The 19,224-nt window shown below is 44.9% G+C and overlaps 1 protein-coding gene across 1 annotated transcript; it reads left to right on the forward strand.

The window, feature by feature from the left end:
* The first annotated feature begins 503 nt into the window (after positions 1 to 503).
* ZKSCAN2 (zinc finger with KRAB and SCAN domains 2) lies at positions 504 to 18,372 on the forward strand. Its single transcript, XM_045994340.1, has 7 exons — positions 504 to 1,532; positions 2,534 to 2,720; positions 5,088 to 5,179; positions 5,513 to 5,639; positions 8,088 to 8,774; positions 11,019 to 11,510; positions 13,837 to 18,372. Exons 1-7 carry the CDS (start codon positions 1,128 to 1,130, stop codon positions 14,757 to 14,759), a joined length of 2,913 nt encoding a protein of 970 aa, XP_045850296.1. The 5' UTR covers positions 504 to 1,127; the 3' UTR covers positions 14,760 to 18,372.
* Positions 18,373 to 19,224: the final 852 nt, after the last annotated feature.

Here is a 19,224-nt window from a genome sequence, read left to right on the forward strand (position 1 = left end):
CCTCAGAGGATGCTTCAAGCATGTGTGAGCCCTCTGCGACAGACCCCTCCGCCAAGCAAAGGAGTCCCCTCTCCCTTTCCCTTTTCCGCTGCAGAAAGGCCTTTGCGCCGCCTCCCCAACAGTGTCCTTCACCTCAGAGACGTCTCCCCGCCTCCCAGACTTCACGGCTGAGGGAAGCCTCCCACTCTCCTTTTCCACACTGTTCCATCTTCTCCCGCAAAATGTCTGCTCGGCCTCCGACTGTGTCCCTCCGCCCCGCGAAGCTTCTCCGCGCCCCTCCTCATTCTTAAAAGTCCCTCAGCGGCGAGGCGCTGCGCTGCGCGCTCTCGCGAGAGTCCACCACGCAGCCCTCTCCCTCAGCCCCTCGCCCACGAGGAAGCCTCTCCGGACCCCGCGGCGCGCGGTCGCGGGCGGCGCATGCGTGGCCACGGCTCCCAGCGCCCCCCGCGCAGTCCGCGGGCGGAGCGGACCAGGCCGCGCGCGGGGTCGACGACCGTCCTCTTTGAGGTCTCGTTGGGTCCCCCGGTTTCTTTCCCCTCAGGGGCAGAACCGCCTTGCGGCCTTTCCTTGGCGTGCGGAGGGTTCCTGAGGACTGTCAGGACCGCCTTGGGCCCGAAAGAGCCCGGCGCTGCCCTCAGACACGGCCGGCCCCACAGGCCACCCGCAGCGGCCTGGGCGCGCCGCGCGGGCCGAGCTTCGCTCCTCGAACCCCGAACCCCCGGCCGGGCGGGGCCTGCACATCCGGCCCCACCCACCCGGGGCCTCGCCTCCCCGGAGCCCAACCCCCTCCCGTCCTGCTGTCCGCCCTCGCCCACCCCGCCTTCTGTCCCCCTGATTTTCTCCCGGTTCCCTGGCTTTGCTCTTTCGGACATTGCACTAAAAGAGATGCACCGTGGAAAACCACATCTTGTTTGGAGAAGACGCCGGGTTTGTGACCTTAGGGTACACATTCTCCTTTTCAAGCGTCTAGGATGGATTTGATTAACGAACCCGGAGTACCCTGTTGCGGCTGACTGCCTTTTTTTCACTTCCTTACCGTTCCACTTTCAAAATCGTTAAGCAGAGAACTCTCGGAGGTTTATGAGTCTACTTGGAGCTAGATGTGAGGTTGACCACCTGGTTGGAGCATGGCTGCATCCCTGGACCCTCAGATCGATGCTCCCTTGGAGGTTGAGGGATGCTTAATAATGAAGGTGGAAAAGGACTCCGAGTGGGCAGCGGAACCCACTCTGGAAGGATCCGAGGGCTCTGAGGCTGAGACCTTTCGCAAATGCTTCAGGCAATTCTGTTACGAGGATGTGACTGGACCCCATGAAGCTTTCAGTAAACTCTGGGAACTTTGCTGCCGGTGGCTGAAGCCCGAAATGCGTTCCAAGGAGCAGATCCTTGAGCTACTGGTGATTGAACAGTTTCTCACCATTTTACCGAAGAAGATTCAGGCGTGGGCACAGAAGCAGTGTCCGGAAAGCGGAGAGGAGGCGGTGGCCCTGGTAATACATTTGGAGAAAGAGACTGGAAGACTAAGACAGCAGGTGAGAGAGGATTTTCCAAGCAGTTGTATTTAGAAGGAGATGGGTAAGTGCAGGGGGGTAGGGGGGCAGGGATGCCTTGCAGATAAGGGCTTATGGAGGGATAAATGGTACTAATGAGAGACCTTTAAAGTGAATCAAAAGAGGATCGGAATTTCATATTAAATCGGAAGGGGGAAAAAAAAAACCTTGCTTGAAATAGTCTTTTGCAAATGAAGTTAAACATTATGCATCTAAGTGTTTGTTCACGTCTTTGGTGTAATGTTTCCCAAAAATTATGTGAGAGAACAATACATTATGCTTTGCAGGGTTGGACTTTTGCAGCCTGATTTTAAAGAGGGCCGTTGTTGCAAAGAAAGCAAGCACAAACTTCATCAGTCATCCCGGGGTCCTCTCTAGTCCTTTAATATTCCAATGCGTGTCTTCTGAGGTGCCCTTGATGCCATCATCCTTGTCACTCTTCTCTAGTTTAACCAGCAGATCTTCGTTTGTCAGTGGTATTTCACGGTCTTTTAGTTGTTTTCAACAGCCCTTTCATTAACCTCATGAAATCCTGCAAGATTTGCAGTTTCACCTTGCTCAGGATTTGCATTCGTATAAAGACCTATCAGCAGGCTGCTGTGTTGATCAGGAATATACACTACATGTGGAAATTAATTTTATATTTTCAGTTCACTAGTGAATTTATTTTGCTGCTCTGTGAACCTAATAGATGCAAGGACTTAGTATCTATTCTAATAATAAGGAGGCTGTGTATTTTACTCTTGATAGATTTTTTCCCCCCTCTGTATGCTAATAAAGAGCACTCTCCTGTTGCCTTATCCCTAGACTTCTGGACAGTACTGTTCACCTAATGCCCTTGGACACTCCATTGGGAATGGAGTGAAATTTTCATTTCTTCTCACATCTTCTATCCTTCTTTGATATCTTTCTGGGGGAAGTTTGGCCCTCTCTGGCCCTGTTTTCCTCCCTCTTTCCATTATGGCATTGGCTTTATTTCCCAGGTTAGCAGTCCTGTGCACTCGGAGAAGCAGGTCCCACTGGGAGCAGCATGGGAGATAACAGACTTTCAGCCAGAGCAGGTGGAGACCCAACCCAGAGTGGTGTCTCTGGAGGAAGCTAGAAGCCTCCACCCAGGACACGAAGAGCAGCTGAACCGAAAGAGAGAGCATCGGCCCTTACCCAAGAATGGTAAGAAGAACTTGGAGCATTCCCAGTGCAGAGACCATGGCAGATGTATATTATAACCCTAACACCATGACTTGTTTAGAGTAGGATCCCCTTAATATGTATTTGAAAATAAATTGAATATTTGGGAAGGAAGGGTTCATTCACTTCAAGAGTTGGGAATATGTACAGCATAAGAAAGAAGCATCTTAAAGATGGACTCTGGGAAAACTTAGTTTTTCCAGACTGGCCTCAGGGTCTTGCTGTGAAATTTAAGAATCTCCATTCCATAACCAGCTTGTGTTTTTCAGTCCTGCTGTGTATATGTGTCTGTGTTTTTGGCTGACTATAAACAATTTTAAAAACTACTTGGAAAGGGAAACAATGTATTTTTTTAAAGATTTTATTTATTTACTCGAGAGAGTGAGAGGGAGAAGCAGACTCCCTGCTGAGTGAGGAGCCCAATGCGGGGCTCCATTCCCAGGACCTTGAGATCATGACCTGAGCCAAAGGTAGGCGCTTAACCGACTGAGCCACCCAGGTACCCCAAAATATTTACTTTAAAAAATTGACTCCCAAGTGAGACATCACAGAAGTAGCATATGAGAGCAGTAAACAATAAGATTTCATAGAGGAGGGAGCACAGGCTTCCTAGCTGCCCTGGACATTAATAAGTCATGTAGGAGGAAATTGAACACCTGGGGTACTGTGATCTCTATGACCCCAGTCTCATGTCAGGCTGAGAGAGAGGGATGGGAAGATCACTGAACCTACAGCGGAAGGCTTGGGTTCATATCTTCTTGTCTCTGTATCTCTGCCTATCTGTCCTTGGGCAAGTAATGTGGAAAGGAGCGTTAACGCACAGAGGTTAAGCGATTAGGCAGACAACCAGGACACAAAACCTAGCTCTGCCATCCATTTCCTGTGTGGCGTTGGTCAGGTTACTTCTCAAACTTCCTCTTCTGTCATTTGTAAAAGGAAAATAATAAGGGTGTTAATGTAGGTTAAAAGAAGCAGTGTAAAGGGACCAGTACATATAGTGGTCAATAAATGTTAGTTCCCTTTCTCCCATAATGGCACAATTATTTTTAAACTTCAAATCTCAGACAGATTTTACACACCCCTCACCAAATGGCAGGATTTACTGCTGTGTACTCAACCTCCTTATCTTTCCTGATATTCATATTGTGATAGAAATCATTGCAAAGATTAAATCCAGATGTTTTCTGGATTTCAGAGTTCCCCTGGATTACATGCTCTCAGTTACTTTAACTGATAAAGCTTAGTCCAATAAATGTATGGTGTTTCTGGATTTCTCCATCCCAGGGTGACAAGGAATTCACAATGTGGAAAAGTGTGTTCTGTTGAGGTGCTTAGCGGGACAGGGCCACTGTAGCCATGCCACTCCCCCTGCCTCCGTAACAGCTCACTAAGAAGCAGATACTGAAGAGTATTTGCGCTTTTTACCTTTTTTTTTTTTTTTTTTTTTGCAAACGTGAAAATCCTTTTTTGGATTTCTTTTCATTAGCAAACATAGTTACTAATGTATGCCTTTTATAAAAACAAAGTGGCATAACAGGAACTTTCGAAAAGCAGGGGATATCTGTAATACATTTCCAGGGAAGTGATTCAGTCTGCTTCTTTAGAAAGTAGTGGAGCAAGCTCTTGAGTTCTTGATCACAGTAATATTCATTCTGGAAATTTTCCCTAGATTGCGAGTTCCAGAGTAGAAGTTAGACCGCAGACTGTGCTATATGTATGAGTATATATCTTCCTCCTACCTTTTGAGGGAGTGTACTATGTATTTGCTTGTGTGTCCAGGACTATGTATTTATGTGTGTTAACTTCTTTAGCATATTAAAGTGTTGATCAACTCATACTAGGGATTGCAAACTGATAACTCACATGTCAGGTCAGACTTGTTGTGTTTTACCTACAGTGGGTTTTTGTTTGGGGTTTTATTCATTTGTTCATTTGGAGTTCTCAGGGTTTAAAATTTTTGAGATTTTATACAAAAGTCCAGATTTCTGGCTTCTCCTGAAAATATGAGAAGCTCTAACCATAGCAGGCCCAGTGCTTCCCAATGAAGCATTAAGTGGAAATGGGCATTGCCTGTATACCCTTTCAGTGGTGTATGTGCTCTCCAGTTTCCCCATTCCTTACCTGGCCCCCTTCATAATGCACTTTGTCTGCTAACTCCCTAAAAGCATTCGTACTTGTGAGCTCTGCTTCAGGGTACCATGGTTCAGGCATTGTTCTGAACTCACTGATGAAATGATCAATTTATACTTGGTGGGGCTTTTCTATGCATCTTCATTTCTTAAAAGGAGAGGCTGCATGAATTAAAGGTCCAGAGCCCAGAACCCTGATTGTTTCTTTCTCTTCTTACAGCTCGGCCTTCTCCCTGGGTTCTTGCTCCTGCTAATGAATGGAACAACATGGATCAGGAAGTAACAACCACACGACTACCTGTTGTGTCTCAGGTACATTACAAATCTTCTCCCTGCCTTCCTAGGGTATTCAGTCCCAACGATTTCCTGTGCCTTCACTGTCTTCAAACTTTTATACTCCCTCCAAGAGCCTATTCCCCCTTGACTCCTTTTACAGAGAAGACTGGACCCAGACTTCTGATTAATGAGACTCCTTGCTGGATCTGATTCTTTATAATATCTTCTGCTTCATTTGGCACATCATACACACTTGGTTTCCTGATTTTAATTCTTCTTTGGGGCCCTTCTTTGTTTCCTCCATGATCATTCATCCTTTGAAGACCCGTGTGGTTATCTTGGTAGTCATTGCTGTTAGTGTTGTTACAGGGACCAGTGAAAGATGTCCACATGGCGAGAGGTTTTTCCTACAAAAAGAGCGTACATCAGATTCCCGCTCACAGAGACCTGTACCGGGATATTAGGAAAGAGAGTGTTGGGAACATGGTCTCCCTGGGTAAGGATTCTTTCCCTTTTCACATAAAAGATTTGGGGATTTTTGATATCTTTATTTCTACTGATGATACAATAGTTGTAACTGTCAACACCTAAAGGACATCCATGGATTGTCTAGTCATTTCTGTGGCCAGCTCACCAGACCTAGTAATCACTTGTCTATGTTCTCTTCCTCATTCCTTCCTTTCTTCCAGTTTAAAATACATATGTATTCTCCTAACTTAGGGATGAAAACATTGGCGAGGGGTTATATACAACTGTCACGTTCATACGACTTAAATTTAAGCTTACACACACCCATTAGACTAAAAGCTCCGTAAAGTCACAAGGTCTTTGATGATATGCCCTTACCTAACTGCAGTAACCCAACACTTTGCATACAGCTAGATGCATGGGTGGAGGGCCAGCAGATAATTGTTGAATGGATAGAAATCTTACAGATGGAAGGAAAAAGATAATTTCAATACAATAACCTTGGTAGTGTGTTGTGAATAATTTAAATAGCACAAAATCACAGGCACACATAACAATTGATGTATCACTTTCCAGGCAAACTTCTGAAGGATTTGTCACTGCATTAGTGGATATAAGTACAGTTCATTCATACATAAGCTGAAAGTTGAAGACTGCTTATTAATAAAATTACAGGCCTAAAATGTGTCCTAACCCACACCAGAGAGGATATAGACATGTGCTAATAGGGTAGCCACTAGCCACACAGGGCAATGTAATTTTATACAATTAATTAAAATTAAATCAAGTTAAAAATTCAGTTCCTTGGTGGCTGTAGCCACCGCCAGGCTATTTGACAGCTGTATTGAACAGCACAATTACAGAACATTGCTGCCATCCCAGATAGTTCTGTTGGACAACACTATGAGTAGATACTAAAGTATGGAGATTATAAAATGGGCTGTGCCAACTCAGCAAATAAAGATACACCAATGATCCTTTATAATTAGAAAGCAGTTAAGGTAACTAAAAGCCATGACCAGCGTGGGGTGGCACTGATGACACAGTGGTAGCAGGCGGCCATCCCAGAGCGGCAGGCATCCCAGCCGTCTGCCTGGGTTGCACACACAGGCAATTCCTAGCGTGACCTCAGCTTACACGGCACCCGGACCTACCAGCGTGCTGTGTGAGAGTCCTGAGTCAAGTGTGGGATCCCTCTAGTGGGATGGGGATCATCCTCGGAGAATTCAGGTTTAGCCCAGCACCTGCACATGTACAGTCTTGAACGAGACGGTCTGAACTGTGTAGGTCCACTTCTAGATGGATTTTTTTTTTCAGTAAATACACATAGAACTGTGAATATATTTTCTCTCCCTTATGACTTTTTAAATAACATTTTCTTTTCTCTAACTTGCTTTATTAGGGGAATATAGTATGTAATTATATATAATACACAAAATACATGTTAATGGACTATGTTGTCAGTAAGGCTTCCTGTCAATAGTAGCCTATTAGTAGTTAAGTTTTGGGGGAGTGAGAAGTTATACATGGACTTTTGACTACACAGGCTTGGTTCCCTACCCTGCCTTTGTTCAAGGGTCAACTGTGATGACATGTAGAAAGACCCAGGCCCAGAGACACCTGCCCCAATCCTTTATCATAGGTTGTAAACTAATGGCTTATGGGCTCAGTCTAGCCTATACACATATTTTGGCCTTGCACAACATTTTAATTTGCTCTTAGTTTGTAAATCTGGATATCCAGATGAAAAATCAAATGTCAGACACCATGGGCCCACCTTCTCACTGTCTGCCTGGTTTTTATAGATATTCAAACTTTCATTAATCCTACACTTACCTCTCTCATGTAAAAATAAAGAGCAAATCTCCATCCCCAGGGTTCTTTCAGAAAGGATTTGATGTGATGCGTCTTCTCTTGACGATCCTTCTCCTTCCATCTCTTTCCTATTAACCTTGCCACATGTATCTCCAAATTCTTGATGTATCTCTCCTAGCCCCAGTATGTGTGTATGTGTGTGCACACACATATGTTGGGGTAGGGGTGGGAATATGTGGGGACCAGTGTAAGCACACTTGGTTCCATGAGTAACAAATACTGGTTACAGCAGTTGCTGAACCCTGCACAATGTTAGACACTGAGAGGGAATCAAAGGTAATAGAATGTATGTTTCTTACCCTTAAAGGTCTTCCCTTAAGAACTAGTCAGAGAAAGAAATGGTATATGTGTGAGAAGTAACCTGATAATGTAAGTTAGTAGATAATTGTGCCAAAGAAGAGAGGTGTAAGGATAACTATAACTATACCGTAGGTAGTAAGAATGACCATGCTGTGCTCTGTCATGTTTGAGGAAGGCTCTAGAAGAGAGGGGACAAGACATTTCGAGGATAGGCGTGCACAAGTGTCCAGAAGGGCCTGCTAGAGCCACAGATGAGGACACTCTGACCTCTGGTTTAGCATGAAATTTGTTTCTCTTGTAGGAAGTACTGTGTCTGTGTCTAACAAGATTGCCCGGCTGGAGCAAAGAAAGGAGCCATGGACCCTGGGTCTGCACTCTTCTAACAAAAGGAATATTACTCTCCGGAGCAACCACATCAAGGAGAAGCCAGTTCACACGGCTCAGATCCCTGCGCACAGTGCGGGGAGAATGTGGGGCGAACAGCAGCACTGGGGATTAGAAGATGAGAAGATAGCAGGCGTGCATTGGAGCTATGAGGAAACAAAGACTTTCCTGGCCATTCTCAAGGAGTCTCGGTTTTATGAGACGCTGCAGGCTTGTCCCCGAAACAGCCAGGTGTACGGGGCTGTTGCTGAGTGGCTCCGTGAGTGTGGCTTCCTCCGAACGCCAGAACAGTGCCGCACCAAGTTCAAAAGCCTCCAGAAGAGCTATCGGAAGGTGAGAAATGGCCATGTGCTGGAACCCTGTGCCTTCTTTGAGGACATGGACGCTCTGTTGAACCCTGCAGCCCATGCTTCATCTGCTGATAAGCCAAAGGAGATTCTCTCTCTCCCCAGACTAAAGAGAGTTGATATCAGTGCTAAAGAACGGATCAGTTTGGTGGAGGAGGAAGATGCCGCAGAGGAATCTGATGGTGATGAAATGGGCGTTGAATTTATCCGGAAGTCTGAGATTCGTGGTGCCCCTGTCTTGTTTCAGAACCTGAGTGGTAAGAATTGTGTTCTTTCCTTCGGGTATGAAAATGGATGATATGGGCTTGTAGTAAATAGAGTAAATAGACCAGAGGCAGTCAAATTTGGGGAGTGCTGCCATAAGCATCTTGCCACTAATCACTGAATGTACTCTCAGGTGTTTGCTGCTGCCCCTGGTGCAGTCTGAGCAGTGGCTGTGACAGTTCTTTCTCAGGCTAGAGGACAGCATGGATTTGAGTATTTGGAGCCTGTGGAAGGAAGATAAATAAAGTCAAAGGACTCTGGAGAGCCCTCATCTGAGGATTGGTAGAAACCAGCCAGTTGTGTTGAATTATAATAAGGCAAAGATACATTGTTATACTATCTAGGATGACCAGTAAAAGACTATATAACTGAAGAAAGTAAAAAATTGTAATTGTAGAAGAAGACAAGAAAGGAGAGAAAAAGGAACACAAAGTAGATGAGTCTAATGGAAAACACAGTAAGATGGTAGACATATATCCAAATATGTCGTTAGTTACAAACTTAAAAGACCATCAATCATTTTTAAAAAATGAAATATTGCTTACAAGAGATATGTGTGAAGTATAAGTCACAGAGACCTTGAAATTAAAAGATGGAAAAAGATATACCACATACGATATAAACAAAAGCTTATGTCGAAATTGGGGACATGCAGAACTAACCCAGCAGTTAACAGCTGGGTGACAGTAGCCCCATCCTGTAAGTACTCTGAAGTTCAGTTTTCTCATCAGTAAAACGTGACAGGATTCCAGGATCATTAGTGTTAAATGAAGTAATAGATAAAAATTGAGGAAGGCATTCTGTAGATGTTAAACACAAACATCTCAGTTCTTTGTGATATGCATGAAAAAAAAAGGATAGGCAGAGGCAAAATGAGAAAGAGAAACTTTCTTCTGGTGAAATGCAATGAGACATAGCCAGGTGTCCCTATTATTAGGAAAGTTTCTCCAGTCTACCTTAGGAAAAGATCATAAGTTCGAGGGGCTTCTGGGTGGCTCAGTCAATTAAGTGTCCGTCTTCTGCTCAGGTCATGATCCCAGGGTCCTGGGATCGAGCCCCACATTGAGCTCCTGCTCAGCAGGGAGTCTGCTTTTCCCACTCCCTCTGACTCCCACTCATGCTCTCTCTATTTCTCTAATAATAATAATAAATAATAAATTTATTGTTATGAATTTTATATTAGTATGATATATAATTTATAATTAATTATAATATATAAATATAATTAGGTTTATATATTACATGTAATATATAAGATATATATTATATATAAGATAATATATAAGATATATATTGCATATAATATAATTTTATATGTAGTTGTATATAAATATATAATAATATAATTTATAATATTATAAGTTATTATATCTAATAATAATAATAATCTTTTTTAAAAGATGTTAAGTTCTTAGAGTGGAAAAATAAATCAGGCTAGGAGAGCTGGGGGTCCACTCATGATTATATCTATTCAAAAGAGATAGCTCAGGAAAACACGGGGAAGATACATCGTGCATGGACAGATGCTCCCCAATCTGGAAATCCATAGACAGGAGGGTGGTCCCAAGCTAGGCCTGGAGGAGAGCACGGGGTAAGACTGAGGATAGAAGTGACTTCTTCCTACTTACAAAACAGACACAAAGCATAGTTTAACAAACTGCTCAGACATGTCCTGAAAAGTTTGATTCTGCCATAGATGCAGAACATCTGCTTGTCTTGCAAGTCATTTCATCTCTTACAGTAGAGGACTCAGTGACATCAAAAATGACTCTAGATATAGTTCTGCTCGTCAAGGAAGACTCGTTAAAAAAGTGTCCTAGTCTGTTAGTCTAAATCATTTAGAGAAGACTTGTGTATCCTTGGCTAATCGCCATAGCGGTGGCAGATCTGTGGGACTACGTTCTTACTCTACCAAATAAACTTCGAGATCAGTTTAACAACTTCAGTTTAAAAATCCTATTGGGATGTTGACTTTCTAGATTCATTTGAGAACTGAACCTGTACAATTTGAGTCTTCCTATCCAGAAACATAGTGTCTCTCCATTTTTTTCTAGTTAATTTATATCTTTCAGTGAATTATAGATTTTTTTATATAGACCCTCTCATTTTTTGCGCATTTTCTCCCCCGGCAGGTCATGGTTCCTGTTGCCACCGTGAAGGGGATCTATTTTCTTTTACCCCTTATGTTTCGAGGCTGCTTATGTCTTATGTCTTTGCACTTTTTCTTTCCATGGCAGGTGTGCACTGGGGGTACGAGGAAACCAAAACTTTTCTTGATATCCTCCGTGAGACTCGGTTTTATGAAGCTCTCCAAGCCTGTCATCGGAAGAGCAAGCTGTATGGGGCCGTGGCAGAACAACTGCGGGAGTGTGGCTTCCTCCGGACGCCGGAACAGTGCCGGACCAAGTTCAAAAGCCTCCAGAAGAGCTACCGCAAGGTGAAAAACGGTCACGTGCTGGAGTCCTGTGCGTTCTACAAGGAGATGGATGCCCTGATTAACGCTCGGGCCCCTGCCCCTTCCGCCAGCACTCCAGAAGAAATTCCATCACCCTCAGGGCAAGAAGGAGAGGATACTGAAATTGAACCCCAGGAACCTACAGGCTGGGAACCTGAGGAGACCTCACAAGAGGCGATGGTAGAAGATTCTGGCAGTGAGAGAATGAGTGAAGAGGACATTGTGCAAGAGTCGGAGTTCCAGGGGCCTCCAGGTCTACTGCAAAGCCCAAATGGTAAGGACCATCGAGGGGGAAGGGTGATTCACTGAAGAATCAGTAACTCTCTGCATATCGCCCATGAGTATTTATTCCTTAAACAGGTGTTTGAGGAGCCTGTGCTGTGTGAGGAATGGGGGATCCAGCAGTGAATAAAACAAAGTGTCTTTCTCATGGTGCTTCTATTCAAGGAAGGAGCTGACGTTCTAGTGATTCAGTCCTTGGGATTTCAGCCTCCGTTTTTGTCTGTATGGATCAATGCTTTGTATCATCTGAAAAAGACAGTCAGAGGCAAAATGAGAGAGAGACTTGACTGCACGTTTCCAACAGACTGCTGGTGCCCTCATGGGCATCTGTCCCCACAGCAGCCCAGACTTAAAATTTCACAACTAAAATCACGGTCTTCCTTCCTGCACCTTGGCTCTTCCCTGTGTCCTCCCACATCCAGATTTAAAACTTTAGAGATGTTTTTGATGCTTTCTCTCTCATTATTTACATCCAAGCAGAGAATACTTTTTTCTCAGCTGTTGTAGAGCTTCCATCTGTCCCCTCATTAGTCACCACAGCCACTACCTGTGGTGAGAGAGGTTTAGCCTTTCTCTTTCTCTTGTCTAGACTTTTGTAAAATTCTCCAAACCAGGTTTCCCATCAGTCTTGTATTAAGGTTCCACAGCCATCCTCGGTCTGAGCTCATCTTACCTTTCTGTCCTTACCTGTTACAGTTTCCTTCTGCACTGTCTGCCCACTCAAAACAAACGCTAGAGAAGGGGCCTACATGTGCTTTCTGCTATTGTTCATATGAGAAATCATGGTTTGAAGGCTGAAATCGTTAAGTCCTGTATAACCCAGGTTTTGACTCCTGGAAACAAAGTCTTTCGGTACCATCCCTTGTGAGTCTCATTTTGTAAATCAAGCTGCAGACCTGTCACTAAATTGTCAGACTCTATCTGAGCCAGCCACGAGGCTGTGACTTCCTTCAAATCCCAGGACAATGTTGGACCCAAAGAGAACGCTTCAAAAGAAGTGCTAAATGAAAGATGGCATTGTTGGGACTTTCACTTAACTTAATGGACTGATTGATGGCTGCCCTCCTCTCCCCAACCCACACCACAGCTGCTCCACTTGGGTTGGGAGGGCAGAGGGATATCAACAATTTCAATTCAGTGTATGCAAGGATAGAAATCTTAAAACTGGCAAGTAGAAACAAGGCAAAATGCTTAAGAACAGGGTTTGGGGATCAAACAGACCTGGATGAAATAATACAACGTTGAGAACTTGATTCAAAATAATCTAGGTAGAAGGAGCAGAAAGTGGGTGGGAATAGAGGTGAGACTAGTCTGACCACAAAGAGATCATCACTAAAGTGGGGTGAGTGGTTCATGGAAATTCGTTTTACGTACTATAGTCTCAGCTTTTCTGTATGTTTGAATTTTGCATAATAAAAAGTTCATGCAAAACCACGGCTAATAAGTGACCAGGGTGGAATCAGAACCAGAGCTGTGTGGTTCCAAAGCCTGTCAATCTAAAAGACCTGGAAAAGCTGGCATCCAGTATGCACCTTGCAGTGAGCATGGGACATAGATGAGAGTGAGGGGAGGGTAATTCCAGTGTGGGGAATGGTGAGAGTTAAGTTGAATCCAGGTCTGTGTGTGAGACAGCTGGATAAAACAGGCCCAGGAACATGTGAGGAGAAGGAAGAAATAGCCTTGGGTAGGATATGATCAGATATTGATGAACTTAGAAGTCCATTGAGGATTTGGAACCTGATCACTAGAATCCACAGTGTATTGTAGCGCAGATGTGAAATTTTGAAAGCAGGGTGAGTGGGAGTAGAACTTCGGGGAGAGAGCTGAATTGGCCCCCTGTTACTCAGGGTCTGGATGGGGAATAACAGCTTGGATTTTACTTCCATTCAGAAAACATTTCTGAAGGCCTACTATGTACGAGGTGTTACTGGCTGTTCATGGCACTGAATGAAAAGAAGGGACAATGAGGGCGCCTGGGTGGCTCAGTGGGTTAGGCCACTGCCTTCGGCTCAGGTCATGATCTCAGGGTCCTGGGATCGAGTCCCGCATCGGGCTCTCTGCTCAGCAGCGAGCCTGCTTCCCTCTCTCTCTGCCTGCCTCTCTGCCTACTTGTGATCTCTCTCTGTCAAATAAATAAATAAAATCTTTAAAAAAAAAAAAAAAAAAAAAAGAAGGGACAATGAATCAGAGGATGATAACAGGACCCGAGAGGCCAGAGAAGTACACAGGCATCCTAACACACAAAGCCTTGTTGGCTATGTTGTTTATGTTAATAAAGGACTGGTCTGGAATTTTTATCGTCTATTTTTTTTTTCCAGATTTTGAAATTGGAGGAAGTATCAAGGAGGATACAACACAGGTAATATATAAGGACATGGAGCAGCATAGGGCATTAATAGAAAAGTCTAAAAGGGTCGTTTCCCAGAACGCTGATCCAGGTAAATACCGTAAAAGGGAATGTATCTCAGGAAGACAATGGGAAACCCTCCAAGGCATCAGACAGGGAAAGCTGACATCTCAATCAAGAGATTTAGGGAAAGCTATAGGGCATCTGAGGCCTTTCATGGGGAAGAGACCCTACCGGCTGCTCAAATATGTAGAAAGCTTTGGAAGGAATGCTCGTCTTATGTGCCGGATGTCCCACCAGAAGGAAAATCCTTATAAATGCAGCGTCTGTGGGAAGTGCTTTGGTAGAAGCAGGAGCCTAATCAGACATCAAAGAATCCACACTGGAGAAAAACCTTTTAAATGTCTTGACTGTGGGAAAAGCTTTAATGACTCCTCCAACTTCGGTGCCCACCAGAGAATCCATACTGGGGAGAAACCCTACAGGTGTGGGGAATGTGGCAAATGCTTTAGTCAGAGCTCGAGTCTTATCATACATCAGAGAACCCACACTGGAGAGAAGCCCTATCAGTGTGGGGAGTGTGGGAAGAGCTTTACCAACAGCTCCCATTTCAGTGCCCACCGCAGGGTCCACACGGGTGAGAACCCCTATAAATGTGTGGATTGCGAGAAAAGTTTCAATAACTGTACAAGATTTCGAGAGCATCGGAGGACACACACTGGAGAGAAGCCCTATGGCTGTGCTCAGTGTGACAAACGTTTCAGTAAGAGTTCTGTCCTCACCAAACATCGGGAAGTTCATTCCAGAGAAAAGCTTCTGCCGCACCCACCATCCACATATTCCCCAGAGAACCTGCCTAAGGGAAAGACTGATGAATTCAGGAAAACTTTTTGACGTTGACCTCTTCTCCTACGTGCCCCATTAGCCATTTTACCCCAGCCTCATCCATGGAAGCAGTCTTTTCTTAGCTATGAAGTATAATTCCCAAGACAAGCTTGAGAATACAAATAAACTAGGAGCCCGCCTCGTATTCTCACCTCCGCCTCTAACTTGACCAGTCTGTTCCTCTCAACTTCTCCCTTAGCAAGGTGGTGAAGACATCCTGTCTGGGTTCAGAGTGACCGTCCCTTTGGTACGTCAAGGCCTCTGCCATAGGACTGCCAAGTCCAGCAACATTCAAGGTCCTTCCACGTAGCTGAAAGTTGTTTACGAGCAGACCCAACATGCTGAAAGTTTCCTGTTGTCCACCACGTGGGAACCTGGATGCAGCTCAATCCCACATTTCTTGTGGGGGTAGAACTTTCAGGGTTGATCAGGATGACACCACATGCATCTTGGCTTTAAAGATACAAGGGATAATGAGATTTTACAACTTCCTTGAGAAGTCTGTTGCACGATACACTTTTGTGTCAAGTTGATTCCCACAGCTAGGGTGGAGTCCCTATATTGCCACTGAAACCAAATGTGGTTTGTCTGGCCCTCCATAGAGATGAGAAGCAAGTGATTACCCATCGTGCTGACCTTCTCTGGACCAAAACCTCCTTGGCTACTGCTTCTCCAGCCCCTAAATAATTCAATTCTTACCATTTCTCGTAAGTCCTACACTTACCTCTTAGGTGTTTTGGGTGCTCTCATCTGACTCTCCTGAACTACCAGGCCCTCTCCAGATTAAATAGGATGCATGCCCGTGGTGTGTCTCATTAAAGTAGAATCAACTCAGACACGTTCTACCCTACCACTCTTCTGGTTCTTCCCTAGAACATGACTGGCATGTTGGCATTATTTTATGCCTCCCTACCCCACACTTAGTATAATGTTCCATAATAATAGTTTTCTCAAACATTAAGGAAGTAGGGAAGAAGTGTGGTAGAAACCAGACACCTTCACTGTTTCTAAGACCAGTCAGACTCCTTAGGCCTGCTCTAGATCAGATAGCCCCTCATTCAGACCACCACCTCCGGGGCTGTTTGTTAAATACATCATCCTTTTCGGAGCCTTGTAGTTGGTCCCCGTTCATAGGATCATCAACCTGAATGTAGAGCCCAGAGTAATTTATATAACTCTATAGCTTACTTAGCTTACTGAGTGAAAGTGGATTTATAGAAACTTCCAATCTAGAATACTTGTTGTTTTTCTTATTTACCTATTTGTCTAAAAAATCTCTTTGATAATCCCCTAGCACTAACCCAGCAGGTATTGAAGGAAGAGTCAAAATGGGGAGGGGAAAAGCAGGGAGGTAATTAATTCATTTCTGGAAGTTAGAGATAAAACCACGAAATCTGGTCTTCCAAGGCTGATTGCTCCAGGACGAGGCCAGTGACATTTATACCATTACTACATAGGTAACCTGGGGCGGCTTTGCTTTGGGGAGGGGAAGTCCTGAGTTCGGTGGAAGGACAGCCAGAGTCAGGGCTGTGCGAAGATTCTTCTGATCTGATCTCCCTCCTCCTTTGTCAGATGTTCTCTTATTTGAAACCCTCTGGAGATCATATTTTTCCTTTGAGTACCTTTGAATCTTTCAAAGCCTGTTCCGCAAAGTTCCGAGGAGGGTAGGCAGTGTATAAAGAATCCAGTTCATGGTGCCAGAATAGGGTGTGGCCTGCGGGAAGGCAGTGACTCAGGTACACACTGATACACGTTTGTGATTTATATGTGTTGAAGACGTTACGACTGTTCACACCTCAGTAGGTTGATTTCCTGCGTGTGGTCTGAATCATAGACTTCTAGTGGTTAAGTGCAGTGTTATGTCGTTAGTGTGCCTAGCACAGTGAGATGCGTGTGGTGCCCATGGGCGTGTGCTTGTATCGTGTAGATGTTCTGAAAATCCAGCCCTAGAGAAGACGCCCATGAATAGAAATCACCACGTAGTAACACATACACAGGATTGATAATTATATGGAAGCATGATTCGGGAAAGTAGATGATTTATTCCTAAGTATTAAGTACTGTTCCGTGTAAGGCTGTGTTCCAGGCACAGTTAAGGGGATGCGAACATAGAGATGTGGTGCCCATGCTCAAGGACCTGGCAGTACAACAGAGGAGGCATTGCAGCAAGGGTAATTAATGCCAGTTACCTTCGTGTCACTTGCAAAATGTCGGTGACTCCACTGTGAGAAGACCACTAGCACCTGCAAAAGCATTTTTCTGAATTGCCTTGAATTGTATACCTCTGCGTCCCCGACGTCCCTAATGGCAGGAACAGTGCAGGACCCATTCCATCTCAAGTGGGACAGACCGAGTCTGTGTGAGCTTCATTTGTCTGGGGCTGCACAGAGGTAGAACCCAAGTTCCCCTGCCGGTGTTCTTAGACGTGGGTTAAGTTGCCTTCACGAACTTTCTCTGTGCTGAAGGAATAGAAGGTCCTGCCCACCAGCTTAGACCAAGACGACGTGCGTCTTGTCTTTTCTCAACTGGAGCATGAAAGTCAAAATGAATAATGTATCTTTTATATCACATGGCATTGCCTTTATGAAGATCCATAGGAAAAGGGTTTTTTTCTGGGTCTCGGTACCAGGGAAAGCTCTGACCCTAAACAGGAAAAAAAAAAAAAAAAGGATTTCAAACACTGTGATTTTTATAACTTACTGCTTTTTTCTCTTTGTTCTGGCTGCTGGAAAGCTCAAGAAAACATACAAGCCACCTCAACCAACTACCTAAAATCTCTATTTGTTTAATCCCATCTGATTTCTTTGAAAATTACCCCACATCCTATTTTTTAAAAGCAGTATGAACAACTGGACATTTTATTCTCAGACATCTGACCCAAGGCATTTGGAAACTGGCTTGTATTCCCCGCCTACACTTGCTTTGTTACCCCCGCAAATACCTCCAGTTCCTACCAGTGATTTTATTACACATACAACCTTACTTGTCCATAAATCTTCTTTAAAGAAGGAAACTTCACACATACGTTTAAACCGCTCTGGGCAGCCTGCCCTAGGGGAGTGAGCGTTAGACCAGAAGCCGAAAAGGACACATTTCAGTCTCGTCGCTATCACTTACTGATCGTTGTTTGACAAACCTCAGCCTCTCTGGGCTAGTGTTCCTTATCTGGAGAGATGTTGAACTTGATTGCCAAGACCACTCTGGCTCTAATGTTTAGTGAGGCTGCAGGTTATAAGACCAGGTAGCCAGCCTGGTCTGCCATGGCAGGTGGCATCCAGGCCACACTGAACTCACTTCATACTTTAGGAGGAGGGAGGCCATGAGCAGCCTAGGAGCCTGCACAGTGAGGAGAAAGGACACATCACTCATGTTCACCCACAGGCAGCCCCTGGAGCTCCTTGGTAGCCGATGGCAAGGAGCTGGAGTGAAAAAAAACCCATATGCAAGATCTGGTGCCCAGTGGCGACGAGACTCCGCTAGGAAGGAGATGGGGAAGCCCCAAATGCAAGTCATGTGTGAGCAGCTTGTGCAGCTGTTAGCTTTGGCCTCTGAGTACATTCCAGGTATAAATGTATGTCTCTTCATTGTTTCGTACTCACGTTCACTTAGATGTCCACTTGAAAACTTGTCTGTGAAATAAATGTCAAGAATAAATGACTCCCGTGACTTTTGTCATAATTTGAAGGAGGTTTTCCATTAAAGGAAAAGAGAACTTACCCCAGAGGTCACAAAAGCAGATCCCAGTAGCTTTGTAGAGAGAGTCTCTGTGTGATCCCAGCTCCCTGCTCTCCCCACATCTCCCAGGACCCTTTGTAAGTCCCCACTGTCCGCATGCGGCAGCCCTCAGAGAGATGCCTCCGCCACTGCCCCCAGCAGGAGCCCTGATTCTAGGGTGGAGTTCACCCGAATACATGGAGCTCGTGGGTTCTGGGGGAGGTCCCCACCCACAGCCTTTCCTGGTGCTTTTAAACCAGTCTCGAAATTTCCCCAAAGAAAGCATGGCTTTGGGTTTACTGTTTTTGTTCAAAGAGTCCCAGTGGCTTCCATTTCCTTGTTCCCCTAACAATGTCAACTCCATAGGCCAGAGAGTCAAGCGGAGCGTCAGCCGCTTGGTGAAGGTGTATTTCCAGCTAAACTGGCAGGCACTGAAGAAGAACCACCAGATGGATTTGGAGAGCCATTCACCTGAAGCTGGGGAAGATCACATGTGCCTCTCTTGCCTGGGCTTTACAAGCCTCTGCTCCATGCCCCAGCCACAACAGAACGCAGCATCCTCAAGAATCACAACTGATCAGAGTCCGTGTTGAAGAGTCACTGGAAATGTTCTAGGCTTTCCGTGGGTAAATCGCCACAGCTTTTGGGGAGGAAGTGAAGATCATGGCCGGGACACTCAGGTGCGGTGTTCTGTCAGCATCGTCCCAGATGACCTGGCCTCCGTTCACTCCCAGACATTTAGGTCTGTGAACTGACTCAC

Source organism: Meles meles, chromosome 21, assembly GCF_922984935.1.
Source record: "Meles meles chromosome 21, mMelMel3.1 paternal haplotype, whole genome shotgun sequence".
Lineage (NCBI taxonomy): Eukaryota > Metazoa > Chordata > Mammalia > Carnivora > Mustelidae > Meles > Meles meles.